The 21,987-nt window shown below is 38.2% G+C and overlaps 1 protein-coding gene across 1 annotated transcript in view; it reads left to right on the top strand.

Moving 5' to 3' along the window:
* LOC124596241 (cadherin-86C-like) overlaps positions 1-21,987 on the top strand; it is a 299,468-nt gene that overhangs the window by 162,986 nt on the left and 114,495 nt on the right. Inside the window, exon 11 of the mRNA XM_047135308.1 lies at positions 1,543-1,701. Coding sequence (XP_046991264.1) covers positions 1,543-1,701 — 159 coding nt within the window. The remainder of the gene's footprint in view (positions 1-1,542; positions 1,702-21,987) is intronic.

Below are 21,987 nucleotides of genomic sequence, written 5' to 3'. Positions count from 1 at the left end.
GTTATCCAAGGATTTCTACTAGGCCTTGTCTTTTTACCTACTTGGTCCTCTGTTGCCTTCACTATTTCATCTGTCAAATCTACCCATTCATCTTTTACTGTATTCCTGCCCCCTGTTCTAGTCAACCATTGCCAAATGCTCCCCCTGAAATTCTTAACAACATCCGGTTCTTTTGACTTGTCTAGGTCCCATCTCCTTAATTTCCTAACTTTTTGCATTTTCTTCAGTTTTAATCTGCAGTTCATAACCTTGTGGTCAGAGTACACATTTATCCCTGAAAATGCCTTGCACTTCAAAATCAGGTTCCAAAATCTCTGTCTTGCATTATATAATCAATCTGAGACAACTGATGTCTCCAGGTGTTTTCAATGTATACAACCTTTTTTTATGATTCATAAATCAAGTGTTAGTGATGCTCTGTTGAAAATATTACCAGATGCTTCCTCTTTCATTGCTTCCCCCAGTCCATATTCACCTACTATTTTTCCTTCTCTTTCTTTTCCTACTATAAAATTCCAGTCCCCCATCACAATTAAATTTTGATCTCCCTTAACTATCTGAATAATTTCTTTTATCTCGACATACATTTCTTCAACTTCTTGATCATCTGCAGAGATATTTAACATATAAACTTGTACTTTTGTGGTAGGTGAGGCTTCGTGTCTATTGGCGATGATAATGCATTTACTATGCTTTTCATAGTAGCTCACCTGCGTTCCTATTTTCTTATTCTTTATTAAACTCACTCCTGCATTACCCCTATTTGACTTTATATATAACCCATTATTCTCCTCCACAATACCTAACTTCAACCTATCCATTTCCCTTTTTAAATTTTTTAACTTACCTGCCCAATTAAGAGTTTTAACAATTGACGCTCCAATCTGTGGAACCCCAGTGTTTTTTTTTTTTTTTTTTTGCTGATGACAACATCCTCCTGACTATCCCCTGCCTGGAGATTCAAATAGGGGACCATTTTACTTCTGTGATATTTTACTGAAGAAGGCACCATCATCATTTAACCATACAGTAGAGCAGCCTGCCCTCAGGAAAAATTATGGCTGTAGTTTCCCCTTGCTTTCAGCCATTTGCAGTACCAGCACAGCATGACCTTTTGGTTGATGTAAAAGGCCAGAGCAATCAATTATCCTGACTGTTGACCCTGTAACTACTATAAAGGCCACTGCCCCTCTTCAGGAACCACATGTCTGTCTGGCATCTCAACGGATACCCTACCACTGTGACTGCACCAACGGTTTAACTATCTGTTCTGCCGAAGCACACAAGCCACTCCATCAATGGCAAGGTGCATGGTTCATGGGGGCTTTATGACAAATACATATGGCATATAATAACAAGTCACTATGGAAGAAAATGCTTCTTCTTGAATAAGGTTCAGTTTCTGTGTCCATTTGACTAACTTTTTACTGTGTAAATTAGAATACTTTATTCAACTGGAATATAAATTTTCAAGAAGTATTGCAATATAAGTTAATTAGTACTACAATGATCTTTTGTACTAATGTGTATTTCATTTTCTAGATCATAGCCCATCAGCTGGGACCAGATGAATCATTATCTAGTTCGGCAGAAGTCACTGTATTTCTCAATGATGTTAATGACAATGCTCCTGTGTTTGACAAAGCAGAATACCAGGCAGTGGTGATGGAAAATATATCTGCAGGGTTCTTACTAACTCAGGTAAGTGCAATGCAAAGAAACAAATGTTACAGCTTTAACAGTAGTAGTAATACATAAATTTATAACTGGAAAATTGCACCAACTTGGTGCTTCAGTTTTGCATCATGTGCATCATCAGTTCTATCACTCACCATAGTTGTCTGCTTTTAATGACTGATTTTTCTGCCTTGCAAGTTTGCATTATTTTTGTATATTCTTACAAAGCATCTCTTTGTTGGTTACAAAGCCTGCCATTCTGCATATATTGTGGGGCACTCGAAGCTCTTTGGGACAGGGGAGATGACTGGGGTGCAAGCTGGACAATGCAATTGAAGGGCACTCTGTACTAGTGCTCTTTTTAATAAAGAGTATTGTTTTGAGCCAGGTGTGTTGTCTCCATTAGTGGCTTACTACCACTGCAATATCTCACTTCCTACATTGGTGACCCCCTGTCAACCACAAATACATGCAAATTTGTCTCAAAATCTGATAGTTCTTACTATGCAGTAACAATGTAGCTATCATACATCTCATCACCAGCACTGTACCTATGTCAACAGACACTGCTCACAGGACTGCAGCGCAGAATCAGTGCGGACAGTGTGTGAATCTGACTGTGAAAACAGAGTGTACGAATAATCTGTTTTCATTACAGCTAGCCAACAGTGGCACGACACTGCATCAACAGTGGTGACATATGATGAACCCATCAACTGACTTAAATACAGTGAATTCTACAGTCTCCTTTGAGTGCTTTCTCAATTCTAATCATCTCTGCAATGCCGTGTTCGTGTCACCCGCGTCTTTCACACAAACTATTTCAACATTTGCAATTTGCCATGCAATGACCAACTACATCATCTTGCCTCACACACTTCACTGACATTCCATGATCACTGGTAAATTCACTTATTCGGGTGGTGCTCAGATCAAAATATCACTTTTCCAAGCCAAGAATAATATGCCATGCTGTGAGTGCTGTGGTTGATCATGCTATCAACAGACTTACAGCTCACTGTGGGTGTGAATGAGACAGAGCCAACCAGATGGTGCTTGGCTATGGCTGACAGAATGTTCACTCTCATTCACTATAGGCTAAAAGTAACATGGCACAATGTTAGATTCAACAATACACACAGCAGCCCCCATGCCACATGAATGCAGCTGACTGGGAACAAAGGGCCACAATCATGGCAGACTGCAGCACTCCTCGCTGTCTGTACAGCAAAGCACACTGGTGCCCAGAGCTACACATGCCAATAATGTCACATAACCCACACAGGCTCTAGGTTCTACTCCCTGCTTGTATCATATGCAATTCTGTGACGCGGCACACAAATGTCGAGACCCTTGCAGATAACTAAACTCCACAAGCAGGTCACAGTAGCCTGCGATGCCTCACCAAGTTGCCTACAATCCACCAGAACATCCAACACATGTATCCTTGTCTCAGCTGTTGCTCATGGACATCTCTTTGTCTTGAACAAAGCATCAAACCAATATCTCCTAATTTTCACAGACTCTGATGTTAGCTCACTTCCACACTCTTCCACTTCAACTTTCATGCCTATGACTGCCCTCATGCTCCAGGCTGCTAATGACTCCAACATTAGTGTATACAGCACCACTGCACACACCATGCAACTCTTGTACAAACTCCAGTGTCCGTGGACTTTCCTGGTGGCTGCCATGGTAGAACCAGTCATCGGAATGAACTTTTTATGACATCAGCAGCTCTCTCATGATGTCTTACAGTCCACACTCATTCACCACATCTCAGGTGAATGAGTTCAAACTATCTCCACCCTTTCCATGCCTCCAAAACTGGTGCCTGGTGCACTCACCCTCGATCACTCCATCCATGACCTCAGGTAACACACGGACACAGTAACTCCGGATAGAAAATGTCAAGCTTTAATGTCACTTTGCTGCTGCCACCATGCACCATGGCTATAGCAGCAGCACACAAGCAGCGCTGCATGGCAGACAACAAACAGCTGGACACAGTGCTGCCTCCGATGCGCAGACATGCTTCCACCCCAGTACACACCATGCCAATACAGATGCTGCTGGCTGCCAGAGTCACCACAAGGTCAGTAAATTGCAGAGTGCAGTGTCTGTTAACAGTGCTCCCAGCCCCGCCACCTCAAGCATATATGCACACACCTGTGCTACTCGTGACAGAGCTATATATTGCATAGTAACCACAGATGGACCCCCAGTTCAACATAAACCACAATGGTTAGCCCCAGTGGATCTGCAAATTGCAAAAGCTGCAGTTAACAATCTCCTTCAAGTAGGAATTATTTGCCCTTCAGGTAATCCCTCGGTCTCCAGAATCAAGCTTGTTCCAGATTGCGCAATGGTTAGAGGGTTAATTCTAAACAGTACATAACAGCTATCCTATTCCCAACATACAGGGCTTTGTGCATGACCTCGCAGGTGCTACAATCTTCAGTGCGATTAATTGCAAGTTTGCCTACCTACAAATACTGATGCATTCTAACAAAATCCAAAAGACTGTGATTATAAATCCATTTGGACTTTTTGCGTACCTCTTTATGCTGTACAGGCTTGAAAATGCTGCACGGGCTTGGCAGCAGTTCATTGGCAGTCTCCTATTCCACTTCCTCCTGCTGCTATACATATCTTGATGACATACTCATATTCTTGTGTTCCACAGATGAGAACTCTTGGCACCTAGGACAAGTGCTAGTTGCACTGCAGAACGGCAGAGTGGTCATGAACAAGGCAAAATTACGACTACAGCAGATGGAAGCACTTTCCTTGGGCACACTCTTAGTGCCACTGGCATCAAACCGACAGTTGAACGTATGCTGCACCTGCAAGGCCTTCCTTGCCTGAAAACGTACAATGAACTATAACGATTCCACCTTCCTCAGGCATCTAACTTGCAGATCCCACTACAAATGCCTTGAAAGGCAAAGACAAACACAGAAAAAGGAAATTACCTTGGACCCAGAAATGATAGAAGTGTATTGCCATGCTATAAATTGCCTGCTTTAAGCTGTTATGTTAGCATACTCACAACCAGATGTACAATTGACATTTACTATGGATGAAAGCAACACAGAAATTAGAGCTGTCCTTCAACACATAGTTTATGGTGTGCGACAACCATTTCAATTTTTCTCCAACAAACTCTTGGCCATGCAATCAAAATGTTCAGCATTTGAGCACGAGCTGCTTGCAGTTTACTCTGCTGTGTGTTATTTCAGTGAAGACATCGAAGGTCGCCATGTGACAATATTTACAGATCATAAGTCCTTGATCAATGCCTTTCACAATCTGTCCACAGACACCAGCCCTCGTCATTTCTGTTATTTGGATCTTCTTGGCCAATACACAACTGACATCCGACACATGCACAGCGCCAATAATATCATATCTGATTATTTTTTACATCTTTCTGGAATCTCTCTACAATACAACTATGAATGCATTGCAAAGAACAAACAATCCCACCATCAATGAACTACTCTCTGATGGAAATATGAGCCTTCAGACTGAACAATGCACTTATACTTTGACACCACATTACTCAGTGATGTCTCCCTGGGAAAACCATGGCCACTGGTCCCCCTCAACATGTGATGTGAAGTATTTGACGAGCATCAGAACCTGAGCCACCCTGGTGGCTGATTATGGACTGTTTTGTGTGGCCTAATGTAAAATGTGACTGTTGCCACTGGGCACAACTGGGTGTCATACTCAACCTATATTAGGCAACTTTTCCTTCCTGAAAGCATGTTTTAGACATGTCCTCAGTGACATCATTGGGCCACTGCCTTAGTCCAAACAATTTCATTACATTCTGTCTGCCATTGATGGAAAGACTCCATGATATCATAGCAGACACCACTGCACAGACTTTTGTCAAGATATGGATTGCATGCTTGGCATACCTGATGATATCCCAACCAGCCAGGGCAGACAGTTCGAGTCAGCCAGTTTCAGTGCTCTTTGCAGCCTCTGTAGGATTGACCATATGCACAACTTTGCTTACCATGTGCAAAGCAATGGCCTGATGGAGAGGTGGCATAGAACAATGAAAGCGGCACTCACATGCCATGGGGGCTCATGGACCAGAACACTACCATAGGTTCTACTAGACACACAGACTACATATAAAGAGAACCTTCAGGTTGTGTATTGATAACCTTTGCACTCCCTGCAGATTATACTGTTCTCGTGACTGACATCAATGAGTCTGATCTTCCGCAATTGGTACAACTCATCAAGGATCACATCCAACACACACGGATGCCTCCACCAATAGCACACTCCATGCGGAATTATTCGTTCATAGAGGTCTCAAACACTGTCGCCAGGTGATGTAGCATGATGACACGATACTTCCTGCATTGCTATCTCCTTATTTGGGATGCTACAAAGTGCTCAGATGTGGAACCCATATCTTAGACATTTTGATTGATTCTCCCTTAACCACTGGATGACAATAACACCCACCTCGACACCCATAAAACCAACATACATAATAATAATAATAATAATAATAATAAACCCCGTGGAGGCCCGGGAAAAGAATAGGCCTCCGGTATGTTCTGCCAGTCGTAAAACGCGACGAAAAGAACAAACCACTAATAGGGCTAACCCCCCTTTTAGTGTGATTAATTGGTTCAGGACAGAACTAAAGAAGCCTCGGACAAGCGCCGTTATGGTCAGGGACGACACTTGAACCCTATGCCCGCCCACAATGGTAACGACACTGCTAGCCAATTGGAAAATGATTTAAATCCAAATAGAGGTGTTTTGCAGGATATGCTTCCTGCGACCACCCTAGAAGGAAAACAAAGACAGAGGATGAGATGGTCAGATGAAGTTAATCGACACCTCATGTTCTGTTATTACCAAGCAACAAACCTAGGAACCAACACATCTGGATACCAATCACAAGTAAACACAACATTTATTACCAGATAGCCAGAATTAAAATTTTTAACAGAACAACGACTAGCTGATCAGATTTTTGTAATAATAAAAAATAACAGGATACCCCAGTCAGAATTAGGAAACATCACACAACAAGTACAACAGATACTGGAACAAAATAATGTGCAATCAGAAGAAGAAGAAGAAGAAGAAGAAGAAAATACAGTAGTGGACTCAAACATCCCAGAGCAAACAAACAAAGAACAACACGCATCAATTAAACAATCAGAGGAAAACGAAATCTTAAGATAGCCACCAGAACAAGCACAAATAGAACACGGAGTGACACACATGTTAGATATAGAAGAAAAATTTCAGCTGACATATTTAGAATACAAAGACACAAATACAGACATTAGACCATTCTTGCATAGACCGCCAAATAACCCACAAGTCGAAACAACAATAAAAACTATCAACACAATCATACACAACAAAATAAATGAAAACACAACTATGGAAGAGTTACAACTACTTGTTTATACAGGAGCACTCACTACACTAAATATACACACTAGGCAGAGATCAGAACCAACCAACACACAGAAGAAACCGACAAAACCAGCATGGCAACACAGGCTACAGATCAGAATAGAAAAACTGAGAAAAGACATCGGACAGCTAACACAATTTATAAGAAATGAAATGTCAGAAAAAAAGGGAAAAGGTTAGGTAAAATCTCACAACAAGAAGCGATAGAGCAATTAGATGAAAAGAAGCAGAAATTACAAGCATTGGCCAAACGACTTAGAAGATACAAAAAAAGTTAAAATAGAAGGAAACAAAACCAAACATTCAACACAAACCAAAAGAGATTTTGCCAGACAATAGATAACACACACATTAAAATAGACAATCCACCAAACATAACAGACATGGAACACTTCTGGAGCAACATATGGTCAGACCCAGTACAACATAACAGGCATGCACGGTGGATACAAGCAGAAACAGACACATACAAGATGATACCACAAATGCCTGAAGTGATAATTTTGCAACATGAAGTCACCCAAGCAATTAATTCTACTCACAATTGGAAAGCCCCTGGAAAAGATAAAATAGCAAATTTCTGGATAAAGAAGTTCACCTCAACACATTCACATCTAACTAAATTATTTAACAGTTACATTGCAGATCCATACACATTCCCTGATACACTTACACATGGAATAACTTATCTGAAACCTATAGATCGAGCAGACACAGCAAACCCAGCTAAATATCTCCCCATAACATGTCTACCAACAATATACAAAATATTAGCTTCAGTCATTACACAGAAATTAATGACACATACAACACAGAACAAAATTATAAGTGAAGAACAAAAAGGCTGTTGCAAAGGAGCACGAGGGTGCAAAGAGCAACTGATAATAGATGCAGAGGTGACATATCAAGCTAAAACTAAACAAAGGTCACTACTACGCATACATTGATTACCAAAAAGCTTTTGATAGTGTACCCCACTCATGGTTACTACAGATATTGGAAATATACAAAGTAGATCCTAAATTGATACAGTACCTAAACATAGTAATGAAAAATTGGAAAACCACACTTAATATCCAAACAAATTCAAATAATATCACATCACAGCCAATACAGATTAAGCGTGGAATATACCAAGGAGACTCATTAAATCCTTTCTGGTTCTGTCTTGCTCTGAACCCACTATCCAACATGCTAAATAATACAAATTATGGATACAATATTACTGGAACATACCCACACAAAATCACACATTTGCTATGCATGGATGATCTAAAACTACTGGCAGCAACAAATCAACAACTCAACCAATTACTAAAGATAACAGAAGTATTCAGCAATGATATAAATATGGCTTTTGGAACAGACAAATGTAAGAAAAATAGCATAGTCAAGGGAAAACACACTAAACAAGAAGATTACATATTGGATAACCACAGCGACTGCATAGAAGCGATGGAAAAAACAGATGCCTATAAATATCTAGGATACAGACAAAAAATAGGAATAGATAATACAAATATTAAAGAAGAACTAAAAGAAAATATAGACAAAGACTAACAAAAATACTGAAAACAGAATTGACAGCAAGAAACAAGACAAAAGCTATAAATACTTATGCTATACCAATATTGACCTACTCATTTGGAGTAGTGAAATGGAGTAACACAGACCTAGAAGCACTCAACACACTTACACGATCACAATGCCACAAATATAGAATACATCACATAGATTCAGCAACAGAAAGATTCACATTAAGCAGAAAGGAAGGAGGAAGGGGATTCATCGATATTAAAAACCAACATTAAGGACAGGTAGACAATTTAAGAAAATTCTTTCTAGAACAAGCAGAAACTAGCAAAATACACAAAGCAATCACTCATATAAATACATTGGCTACACCACTGCAATTTCATAACCACTTCTACAACCCTTTAGATCACATAACATCAACAGATACAAAGAAAGTAAATTGGAAAAAGAAAACACTACATGGCAAGCACCCGTATCATCTAACAAAGCCACACATCGATCAAGACACATCCAACACATGGCTAAGAAAAGGCAATATATACAGTGAGACGGAAGGATTCATGATTGCAATACAGGATCAAACAATAAACACCAGATATTACAGCAAGCATATTATTAAAGATCCCAATACCACAACAGATAAATGCAGACTTTGCAAACAACAAATAGAAATAGTAGATCACATCACAAGCGGATGTACAATATTAGCAAATACAGAATACCCCAGAAGACATGACAATGTAGCAAAAATAATTCACCAACAACTTGCCATACAATATAAACTAATAAAACAACACATTCCCTCATACAAGTATGCACCACAAAATGCACTGGAGAATGATGAATACAAATTATACTGGAACAGAACCATTATAGCAGATAAAACAACATCACATAACAAACCTGACATCATACTCACCAATAAAAAGAAGACATTAACACAACTAATTGAAATATCCATACCCAATACAACAACCCAGTAGCTCCCTGCTAGCAGCAAACCAAAGGAAAACAGGTGCAGAGCAAAATTTTCATGAACCAAAACTACAAGAAAACCCGGTGAGTGGTGTCAAAAATCATTCCATTGGAAAACAGTCACTATTATCCTTTAAAATATTACACCATAATGTGCAGTCAATGTTTAATAAGTTACTAGAAATAGATCTCTTCCTAAAAACAAAGCCACACTTAGATGTTCTCTGTATTACTGAACACTGGTCAACAGAAGACAAAATTTAAAAAAACCCACTTGGCGTATTTACTCTAGCTGGTTATTCTTGTCGGAACAAAAGTAAGGGAGGTGGTACAGCAATCTATGTCAAAAAATATTTAAGATACAAAAGCCTCACAAAGTACAATAATATGCAAATAGAAACAGACTTTGAATTCTCCTTAATTATCTTAACAGACTATAACCTATTGATACTGAATGTATATAGAGCCCCTGATGGGAATATCCAAACCTTCAAACACTCCCTCGAAGCACTACTCACAAAAATTCACTCACTAAACAAAAATCTATTAATAAGTGGAGACTTTAATATTGACTTCCTCACACCTGGAAAAAACAAAGACGAATTGTTGAATATTACAAATTCATTCAACCTATCCCCAACTGTAAACACACCAACCAGGATCACAAAAAATTCAAAAACAGCTCTAGATCAGATTTTCATAAACACAGACAAACTGCACCACTCAATCGAAGTCATCAGCACAGGTTACAGTGACCATGAAGCCCAAATACTAACAGCGAATTTAAATTACATAGGACAATATCCCACAATAACTAAAATGCAAAGGCAATTTAATGATGATAATATAAGGCTTTTTAACTATCTGTTAAGGGCTGAAAACTGGGCAGAGGTCTATAAAGAAAATGATGTAAACTACATATTTAATTCCTTCCATGAAACATTTCTCCACCACTTCAATACTGCATTTCCACTGAAATCCAGGAAAATCAGAAACAAACACACAAACTCATGGGTAACAAAAGTGATAAGGATTTCCAGCCAAAAAAAGTGTGACTTAAAAAATCACATGAAACACCATGACGTCGATGATCAGTTTAGGTCATATTGTAAGACCTATTTTGCAATCTATAGGAAAGTTATCCAACAAGCAAAAAAAATTATACAATGATAAATTTATAAAGGAATCTAACAATAAAATGAAAGGCTTGTGGACAGTTGTAAAAAATGAAACAAACAGTAAGCAGCATGTTATAAACAAAACATTAAAACTAAACCTAAATGATGAAGTCACATCAGATCCCCAAAAAATATTAAATGGTTTTAATGACTATTTTAGCAAAATAGCAGAAAACCTGATAAAGAACAACTGCCACAGACCAAATGCTCAACACCAAACGCTAATAGAAACTGCACCGGTACAGGCATCAATGTTTCTTCACAAAGTCTCCAATCCTGAAGTACTTACAGTTATAAGAGGACTAAAGAATAAGTACTCCAGTGGTAGTGACAATATTCCTGATTTAATTGTAAAGAAATGTGGAGAATCAATTGTAGAACCCCTAACCCACATAATAAATGCATCCTTTACAAATGGAGTTTTCCCTGACCTACTAAAGACTTCTAAAATTACCCCACTTCACAAAAAGGGCTCTAAAAATGATGTAGCCAATTACCGACCCATAGCACAACTCAGCTCATTCTCAAAAATATTTGAAAAATTATTTTACACCAGATTGGAAGACTTTACTAATAAACTATCCTTATTGACAAAACACCGGCATGGTTTTAGAAAGCAAAAGACAACTACCACAGCTATTTATGAGTATCTCAACGAAACCTTAAAAGCACTGGATAATAAGGAAATCACTACTGGTATCTTTTTAGATTTATCCAAAGCGTTTGATGTAATTGACCATACCATACTCCTTAAGAAGTTAGCAAATAAAGGTATAAGAGGAATTGCAAACAAATGGTTAGAATCTTACCTGTCAAACAGATTTCAAAAAGTTGAAATTAATTTTGAAAAAAAGAATACAACCACCCATCAATCTACTGTCCACTCCTCTGACACAATGCCTATTAGATGTGGTGTGCCACAAGGCTCAATCCTGGGACCCATACTATTTCTGCTATACATTGATGATATAAGCACAAAGCTTGCTACAGGACATACCACACTATTTGCCGATGACACAAGTATTCTAATAATGGATACTGATACAGAGGACCACAACCAAAAAATTAAACCACTTATGTCGTCACTCAGCAAATGGTTCAACGAGAACAAACTGATTATAAACATACAGAAAACAACCTACATCAACTTCAGACTCTCATCCCAAAAACAAGAAATGCCTGATGTGATTCTAAATAACCAAGAGCTTATGTGTGTGGACTCTGTCAAGTTTCTTGGCATATGGCTTGCAGAAAATCTTAAGTGGGAGACACACAAATTATATCTCAAAAAAGCTCTCAACTGTGTGTTACATTTTAAGGATACTCAAAAAATCAGTCACAAAATCTGTTCTCATACATGTATATTATGCTTACTTCCATTCTACATTACAGTATGGAATCATATTTTGGGGGAACTCACCTGGAGGTAGATATATTTTCAAAATGCAAAAAATGGCAATACGCATAATATGTAATCCAAGACATAACGAATCATGCAGACAACGTTTCAAAACAAATGGCATTATGACACTGCTCTCTGCTTACATTTATAATATCGTCTCATTTGTCAAGTCATACCTGTTAAACAATGACTACACACTAAAATTCAATGGAGATATTCATAACTATGCAACAAGGTAGCAATCTGACCTACATACGATTCAGTCCAGAACTACCTGCTACCAAAAAAGTGTTTTAAATGTTAGGATAAAAATGTATAATAATTTACCCAATGAAATCAAAGCAACAAAGAACCCAAGAGCCTTCACACATAAGTTAAAAAAATATCTCTTGGACCATTGCTTTTATGCAGTTGATCATTTTTTTGAAAGGGGTTAAAAATGTAAAAAATATGATAAATGTTCAATTAGGTCTGAAAATTATATACTGTGCATGTCTATGAAATACACTGGACTACTTTACTATTACATTTGTATTGGCTGTTTGTATTTTACCATACAACATTTGCATTTACTGTTTTGTTAAAGATAGCTAACTTCCTCATTGCAAAATAATGTAAAATCAATTTATTAAATATTACCTGCAAATATGTTCCCTTGACCTATCCAATATCGTATGTAAAACCTTACATCTCTTTGATTTGTATTAACTGTTTTGTTGAAGATAGATAATTTCCTTGCTACAAAATAATGTAAACATCAATTTGTAAAAATTACTGTAAATAGCTCTCTTGACCTATCCAATATCATATGTACAGCTGTACAATACTATGATTGCCTGGATCAATAAAAATACAATACAATACAATACAAATATACAAAAGAAAACAGGAGAAAAAATTGAAAAATACATCCAACTGGCTGAGGAAGTCAAGGACATGTGGCATCAGGATAAAGTTGACATTATATCAATTATACTATCAACTACAGGAGTCGTACCACACAATATCCACCAGTACATCAATGCAATACAGCTACATCCAAACTTATATATACAACTACAGAAATCCGTAATTATTGATACATGTTCAATTACCCGAAAGTTCCTAAATGCAATATAACATATACCGTACAGTTAAAAGGAAGTCACGCTTGATCAAGGTCCGCATCACTTTCCATTTTTAACCAGACTTAACGTCTGAGGAAGTAAAGAAATAATAATAATAATAGCAATAATAACAATAATACTCTATTCAACATCTAATGTCCGCCCCTGGTAGCTGCGTGATCAACACGACGGAATGTCATACCTCACAGCTCGGGTTCAATTCCCAGCTGGCTCAGAGATTTTCTCTGCTCAGGGACTGGATGTTGTGTTGTCCTTATCATCATCATTTCATCCCCATCAACACCTGCCGGTACTGGCAGAAGTAAATCTGTGAGGACGGGGCGTGAGTCATGCTTGGGTAGCTCAGCTGGCAGAGCACTTACCCACGAAAGGCATAGGTCCCGAGTTCGAGTCTCGGTCCGGCACACAGTTTTAATCTGCCAGAAAGTTTTGACCTCCCTTCATATGTGAAACAAGGTGCTGAACTGACACTGTTTGCTGATGATACAAGCATAATTATTAATCCAGTAAAAGAAAGTTCGATAGAAAATGATACAAATAAGGTCTTGGGAAAAGTTATTAATTGGTTTTCTGTGAATGGACTTTCTCTGAACTTTGAATAAACACAGTACATCCGATTTTTTTGCTGCAAAAAGTATAATTCCTTCAATAAACATAACACATCAAAAGAAGTCAGTAGCCAGGGTAGAGCATACTCATATTTTGGATCTCCTAAAGCGACTAGGTTCAGCAACTTTTTCAATCAGAATAATTGCCAATTTTGAGGATGTAGAAATTAGTAAGCTAACATACTTTGCATACTTCCACTCTGTGATGTCATAAAGAATAATATTCTGGGGCAACTCAACACTTAGGCAAAAGGTATTCACTGCTCAAAAGAAAGTAGTTAGAATAATGTGTGGGCTTCATAGTCGCATGTCTTGTGGGCATCTGTTTAAAAGGTTAGGAATTCTTACAACTGCTTCACAGTACATTTACTCAGTAATGAAATTTTTTCCCAACAACATGGACCAGTTTAAAATCAACAGCAACATTCATGGTTACAATACCAGAAAAAGAAAGACCTACACTATCCTTTACTTAATCTATCTTTGCCACAGAAAGGGGTAAAAAATGCTGCTATAAAACTTTTTGATAAATTACCAGATGAAATAAAATGTCTGATAGACAGCAGTAATAGTTTCAAAAACAAACTGAAATCATACCTCCTTGACAACTCCTTCTATACCATAGAGGAATTCTTGAATATGAGTAAATAAATCTGGAGATATAAAATATGCATTTTGTGCCATTTCAGGGAATGTGATAGATAACAGAAATATTTAGGTATAACACTATAACGTAAACAAAAAAAAAGAAACAATAAAAAAAAAAAACTTGTTTCCTGTGCGCATTTCTTGTGAATTTGAATGTCCCACATCATAACGGTTTTCCGTGCTATTGATCAATGGAACACGTAACTAACTAACTTTATATGGGCACTTAACTTAGAAAATGTACAGTCTTTATATATCAGCAAGTCAGATGGATTTTTGAAAAATGTATCCATGCGTGCCCCAGGTGGCCTATACACACTAATAATTGCTATATTTTCTCCACTCCATTTTAGATTTATTGCAGAAAATTCTGTGATTCCTTCTTCGCAGAATGTACTTACATCAATAACACTGAAATTATTGCTTTAACAGTGAAGGTTGCTACGCCACCCCCAGCCTTGTTTTTCCTACTAAAGGCAGAACAAAATTTCATAAAGAGTGGTTGACTAATGCTAATTAGGTCTTCTGTGTACCAGTGTTCAGTTATGACTAAAATATCAGGTATATCAAGACATGCAATAATATCCAGATCATTGTGCTTGTTTTTAAGACTACCGAAATTCTGGTGTATTACATTAAATCTGAGATTCTCCTACTGGACTACGAGGTGCGACAATGAAGTAATGAGACTGATTTTCTTTGCAAAGATGTGACAACACTGCAGACTTGTGTAGGCACAGTACCTTTGACCTTGGTCTATAAGCTGCTTCTAGTCCAAGCAGCACACCAATGCAACTGCTCAATCATGAGTTGTACTGTAATAAGTTAACATGTGTTGGTGTCTCTCATCATGGAAGTGGAACCGCATAATATTGCACAAGGGTATGCCATTTCTTTTTGCGTTAAATTGGGTAAAAACACAACAACAAATTATTGTAAGCTTCAGAAGGCTTTTGGAGAGGAGGTTATGTCAAGAGCTCAAGTTTTTCATTGGCATAAAATGTTTAGTGAAGGCAGAACGAATATTGAAGGTGAAGACCGCAGTGGACTACCATCAACCTACCAGACGGATGTCAACTTGGCCAGTGTGCATGAACTCCTATGATCTGATTGAAGATTATCCATGAAAATGATTGCAGAAGAACTGAACATCAATCAAGAAATGGTTCGTCTAATAATAACTGAAGATCTTGGTATGAGAAAGATATGTGCAAAAACGGTCCCCAAAAATCTCACACCACAACAGCAAGAAACACAGAAAAATGTGGCAGCTGATCTGTTAGAACAAACAGAAATCAATCCAGAATTGTTGAGCCACGTTATCACTGGTGATGAAAGTTGGTTTTTTCAGTACAATGCAGAGACAAAACGTCAAAGTTTGCAATGGTGCTCAAAGAGATCACCCAGACCAAAATAAGCTCACATGTCAAAGTCAAAAGTGAAATGCATGCTTGTGTGCTTCTTTGATTCCAAGGGAATTGTTCATAAAGAGTGGATGCCTCCCTGACAAACAGTTACCCAATATTACTACAAATAAATTTTAGAAAGACTTCATAAAAGAGTTCTTTGTGTCCGTGCCAACATTGCTGATAATTGGATTCTGCATCACGATAATGCGCCATCCCATACTGCTCTGTTGGTACAGCGATTTTTAATGTTAAAACAAATTTCAGAACTACCACAGCCACCTTATTCACCAGATATCCCTCCATGTGACTTTTGCCTATTTCCAAGAGTCAAAACGGCAGTCAAGGGACACCACTTTCAAAAAGCACAAGATGTCCAAAAAGCTGTGATGAGGGTCTTGGAGGATATTACAGAAGATGAGTTCCATAAATGTTACCATCAATGGCAGAAGCACTGGAAAAAGTGTGTGCAATCGGAAGGGAACTACTTTGAAGGAGACAACACTAAACTTGACTAAAACGGTAAGCAACATTTTTTTTTTTCGTCAAGTCTCATTACTTCATTGTCGCACCTCGTATACATAACACAACACTTCAGCTGCCACAAGAGCTAAGTGATGCTGCCACATCTCCACATAAGCCAATCAACCCTCTCACTCCTCCAGACTATAGTACTGCTGCACCAGATGGACACCGCAACACTTCACCCCCTACCATGTGCACAGCATCTGCTACACTACGTCTTCCTCTGTGAGAGATAATGCAATCATGGGCATTAGCCAGCCATAAAGTGATTGGTCATTTATGCTTCCGCACGCTACATGAAAAATGGTCGGTCATCTGCAGATGTCACACATAGCCTGGCCAATCGGGCGCACCTGTAAACAGTGACACTCTGGTGCTCATGCACCTGTTAACACAGGCTGGTTGCCACACACCACAGAGCTCCCCACTCCTGGCAGGGGTTCTGTGGGGACATTTGTCCTAGAGCAGCTCAACATCTTTGACACAAGCAGTATGGAAGCTCTTTGGGACAGTGTAACACGACTGGGGTGCATGCTAGAGAAGGCAGTTGACTCGACGCTCTGTACTATTACTCTGTTTAATATAAAGTATTCTCCTGATATGAGTGTGTCATCTCTGTCAGTGGTTTACTACCACTGTAGTAGCTCACTCCCTACAACTGTGTTGATGCAGACTGTTTTTCGAAGTTGATGAACCATGTCTTGACATGCTGTGAAATTTGTTAAACTAACTTTATTAATGCATTCAGGCATCATGTTCCATAAATTCTATTATCAAGGACAGCCCTCTAGGAAGTGGAACAAATGACCACTTCACACAGGCCACATTCGTGTGTTTATTTACTGGCAAAGGCAAGGTTTATCTAATGCAGATATTAGAGTTATGCAGAATCTGTATTCTGATAAATTAAAAAATCTGACCCTTGTTATCATGAACTCCCACATGAAAAAATTAAAACTATAAAAAAAAAAATCAAGTAAAAATAGGTGATTTGGCCTTCTTGATGAAGCTCAGTTATTTCACCAACAATTCATCACATAAGCACATATAATTTTTCAACACAGTACCACTGTATTCAACACAGTGCTATTGTTCAACTGAACAATCAGTGCAGACTTTCATGACAATGAATTACAGATCTTCTTCTCAATGCTGACTGTTAGATAAAATTAGCACTGTCTTTCCATAAAACAGGAAGAGTCATCTATGTTGTCGTTGCATGGCCCGCACAGCCCATGAAACAGAACAAATACATGAGTCATCTTCATGAAATAAAATACAACACTATTAAAAATTATTTACACAAATCTGAAAAGTGTACTGATTGCTAGTTGCATTTGATTTGATAATTTACCTGTAATTGGTCAGGTGGAAGAGGTCTCAGTTTCAGGTGCAATTATTGTGACACGACAACTCAAGCATACCAGACACTGGCCAGATGATAGCTGAACAGGCATGGTTTACAGCACACTGTTTAATTTTTAGTACTGTGATACATTACAATTTCAAACAAATAAGAATGATACCCCATATAATATTCCTTTCACAAGCCAAAATGAAGTTAACACATGACTAAACTAATCAAAAGTCCAATCCAGCATGTTTTCCACTTTGAAGCCTGTCTAACTGCATTAAATTGAACATGAGGGTACTAGATTGTTCTGCATACTTTTACTCTCTGTTATCTTATTTATTTTCTTAGACAATGTGGCTAACAAAGACAAAACATTTATTCAGGAAAGTGAGCAGTGATAATTCTGTCTAGAGTAGAGAACCAGTTATTTCACAGAAGATTCCTCAGAGGTCTTGGAATTCTCGCCACCTACTTCCTAGTAGACTAACTTCTTAATTTTTTTCTTTTGTACTTTAAAATTAAGCTTCAGTTTGTTTGCAAAAATACAGTAAGAGATAAATTTCATGCAGACTTGGCTCCCTGTATTTCTATATTCTCAAACACAATTAACAATCTCATATGTAACTTACAGCAAGAAACTGATAATTCTTATAAATTCACAAAATAATCAAAAAACGCCATAGCAGCCACTCTTTCAACAAATTATTACATTTTCTTAATTGAAGAAAAGCAGCAATGCCACTTACAAACAGACCTATTTTTAGTCTATAATAAATAACAATCTAGCCATATAAATATTAAGGCAGTAATAGGCTTGATAATATTACTAAGGGGTACTGTTGAAGAAAATTAGCTACCAGGTAGCTACTAGCTAGCTAACTGATGGAGGTTTGTGTAAATCATGACCTGTTCTAGACTTACACTCATCTCCAGGTGATTACATTCAGCTTTATCTGGATGTACAAGGCATTTGATTACATTCAGCTTTATCTGGATGTACAAGGGTAGCTTGAAACGTTCTCAGACTGGAATACAAAGAAATGACTGACCACAGCAACATTTTTTTTATTTTTTCAATGCATTCTCTGTGTACACTGTTAATCCCAAAAATTAAATTTCTCCAGGCCTGTTAGTTCTTTATTTAAAGAGTATTTCTGTCTACTAGGGAAAATTTTGAGCTTGGTGAAGAGATGGAAGTCTGATGAAGTCAAATCATGCAAATAGGACTTGTATGACAACAATTTGTATCTTAGTTCATATATTTTTTCCATGTTCATGACACTTGTGTGTGAGCCCACACTACCCCAATAAAAGATAGCTTTCTTTGTTGCCAACCCTGGCATTTTTTCACATATCTTTCCCTGTAGTTGATTCAGGAGGTTAGTGTAGTATTGTCACATAATTGTTTTACAAGTTGGAATATGGTTTACCACCAGAATTCCTTTTGTATCCCAGAAAACTGTCACTATGACCTTTATGGCCAACCGTATTGCCTTTGCTTCATTGGGTGATGGTGAATCAACATATTTCCACTGCTGTGACTGTTGTTTTGTCTCTGGGGTATAGTAGTGGACCCATGTTTCACCTGTGATCACAACTGTCACAAATACTCTTATTGTTTGCTCTGAAAATAGGCCAAACATTGATTGGACATTTCCATTCTGAAACTTCCAGGCAGATTAAAACTGTTTACCAGACCAGGATTCAAACCTGTGACATTTGCCTTTCACAGGCAAGTACTCTACCAGCTGAGCTAATTAAGCATGACTCACAACCTGTCCTCACAGCTTCACTTCCACCAGTGCCTCATCTCCAACCTTCTGAACTTCACAGAAGTTCTCCTGCATAATTTGTGGGACAAGCACTGCTTTTTCTTTCAGGACTGCTAGTCCAGCAAGTTATGTAGAAGAACTTCTGTGACGTTTGGAAGGTAGGAGATGAGGCATTGGTGGAGATAAGGTTGGTCTATCACTGAGCTTACTGCATTTGATCTAAATAATAAAGGTGCCCAAAGGAAGCTACATGTGTCTTTTGACAGAATCAAAGTACTGCATAACTACAGTCCAAAATATCTCGGAATTGCACTGGATTGGTTATTGACATTCAAGCAACAGTGCATCAAGTCATATAAGCAACTTGTCTTAAGAGTGAATCTGCCTTACAAGATTGTCATAAGGACTTAAGGTGCAGATGCCAATATGATATGCTCTGCTGCAATCACTCTTGTGTTCTCAGCTTGCGAATATGTTCCCCTCTGTGGGAAGACAGCACCACACAACAAATTGATTTGCAGCTCAATGAAGCCATGAGAGTTATCACTCTGACTGTTAGATCTACTCCCATTTAGTGGTTACCTGTCCTAGCTACTATTGTTCCACAAAATATGGGGAGGAAAGCACCTAAGGTTAAATTGCTCAAGTGTTCTCATAGGAACACTCTCTTGGAAGATGCCATACAAGATCCACCAACAACTCACCTGACATCATCAAAACCACCCTGGGTTGATTTGGAAAGTATCAGTATCCAAGTGGTCACAACACTGGAATGAATATCCACCCAATAATGCTCACATGGTTCAAGATCCTACAAAGAAGGTTGACAGATTCCAATTACTGTGTGAAACCTGGTAGAAATTGAACGGCTTTATAAACGGTCAATAAGAAGTGGGGTTTCTGTTCATCTTCTGGAAAGCAGAGGAGTAAACAAAAGAGCACATTTCTTTTTCCACTAGTTTTTGGGTTTGCAGCCAGATCCCATCAACATTCTGCTATGATATTTCAGCCCAGAGATGTCCGGTCATCTTCAGGTGAGTAGACAAAGTACTGAAGAGACCTGATGCGGTCATGGTATTTATAGCGAAATGTACTGGCGATTTATGGTACATGCATTAGCAGGTGACATGCGCAAGGCAGCCGAGTTGCGTGTCCTGCCCTCAGTGGTGAAGTAAGAATAAAATAATTGCTGAGTATCAACTTAGCATGTCAATTCCATTGTGACTGCATAATTTTAATAATAGGATTCTAGTTTTTATCAAGCTGAAAGCTGTTATCACGATTCATTAAATTATCAGCAAGACGTATTTCCATGGATTCTTTAATTACAGAGTCCCAGAAGCTGGAAACCGGTGCTAAAATTTTGGTATTATTGTATTCCATGGAATGTCCCATGGAAATTCAATGTTCTGCCACTGCTGATTTTAAAGGTTGTTGCAGATGGGTGTGTCTTTTGTGTTCTACAGAGCATTCCTGGACCATTCGTGTCATCTGACCTATATATGCAGAGCCACACTCACAGAGAATTTTATAAACACCCGCCTTCCTCAATTGTAAATTGTGTTTAACAGAACCAACTAAGGCCCTGCTCTTTGCTGGTGGATGGAAGATGACATTAATATTATTCTTCCTAAGCAATCTGCCGATTTATAAAACATGTTCCTGGCATACGGAAGGAATGCAGGCAATTTATAGTTAAGATTCCTTTAATTTACATCTATGGTCACAAACTTTTTGTTAACAGATTACCGGTTTCAGTCTATAATGACCATCATCAGATCTGCAGCAAAAATGGGAAAAACATAAATACACTCGCAGATTGTCTACAGCGTAAAAACAATACATAGACCATAATGAAAAGTACTACTGACAACATATGCGTCTGTGTGTGCACTTTAAGTATGAAGAGGCATACCTGTTTCATAAAAACAAAGTCCTAATGTACTGCAGCCATAGTGGCATCGTAAATGTTAAATGCAGAATCAGCAGCAGCTTCGTCAAATATTTATAAATAACATAATATGCACGAGTCATGTTGTCAGTAGCACTACTGTTCGAAACAAGCTGCCATACAGTAGCGACAAGAAGTTTGTGTTGTAAGTTCACTAGATGTCACCGATGTCGGCGTACACTAGTTTTCAAGAATTAATAGAACAGCGAAAATAAAGGGGGATACAATAGTTGAAGTCTGTAATGAGCTTATAATGTATAAAAGGCATTACAGTAATAAAAAGAAAATGACAAAAGCAAGATTGTTAAAAAGAGGAAGAGTTAAGAAACAGTAGTTGACCTATGCTCTACTGCCAATAT

The sequence above is a fragment of the Schistocerca americana genome, chromosome 1, assembly GCF_021461395.2.
Source record: "Schistocerca americana isolate TAMUIC-IGC-003095 chromosome 1, iqSchAmer2.1, whole genome shotgun sequence".
NCBI classification, from domain to species: domain Eukaryota; kingdom Metazoa; phylum Arthropoda; class Insecta; order Orthoptera; family Acrididae; genus Schistocerca; species Schistocerca americana.
This window is presented reverse-complemented; position numbering and strand designations above follow the sequence as displayed.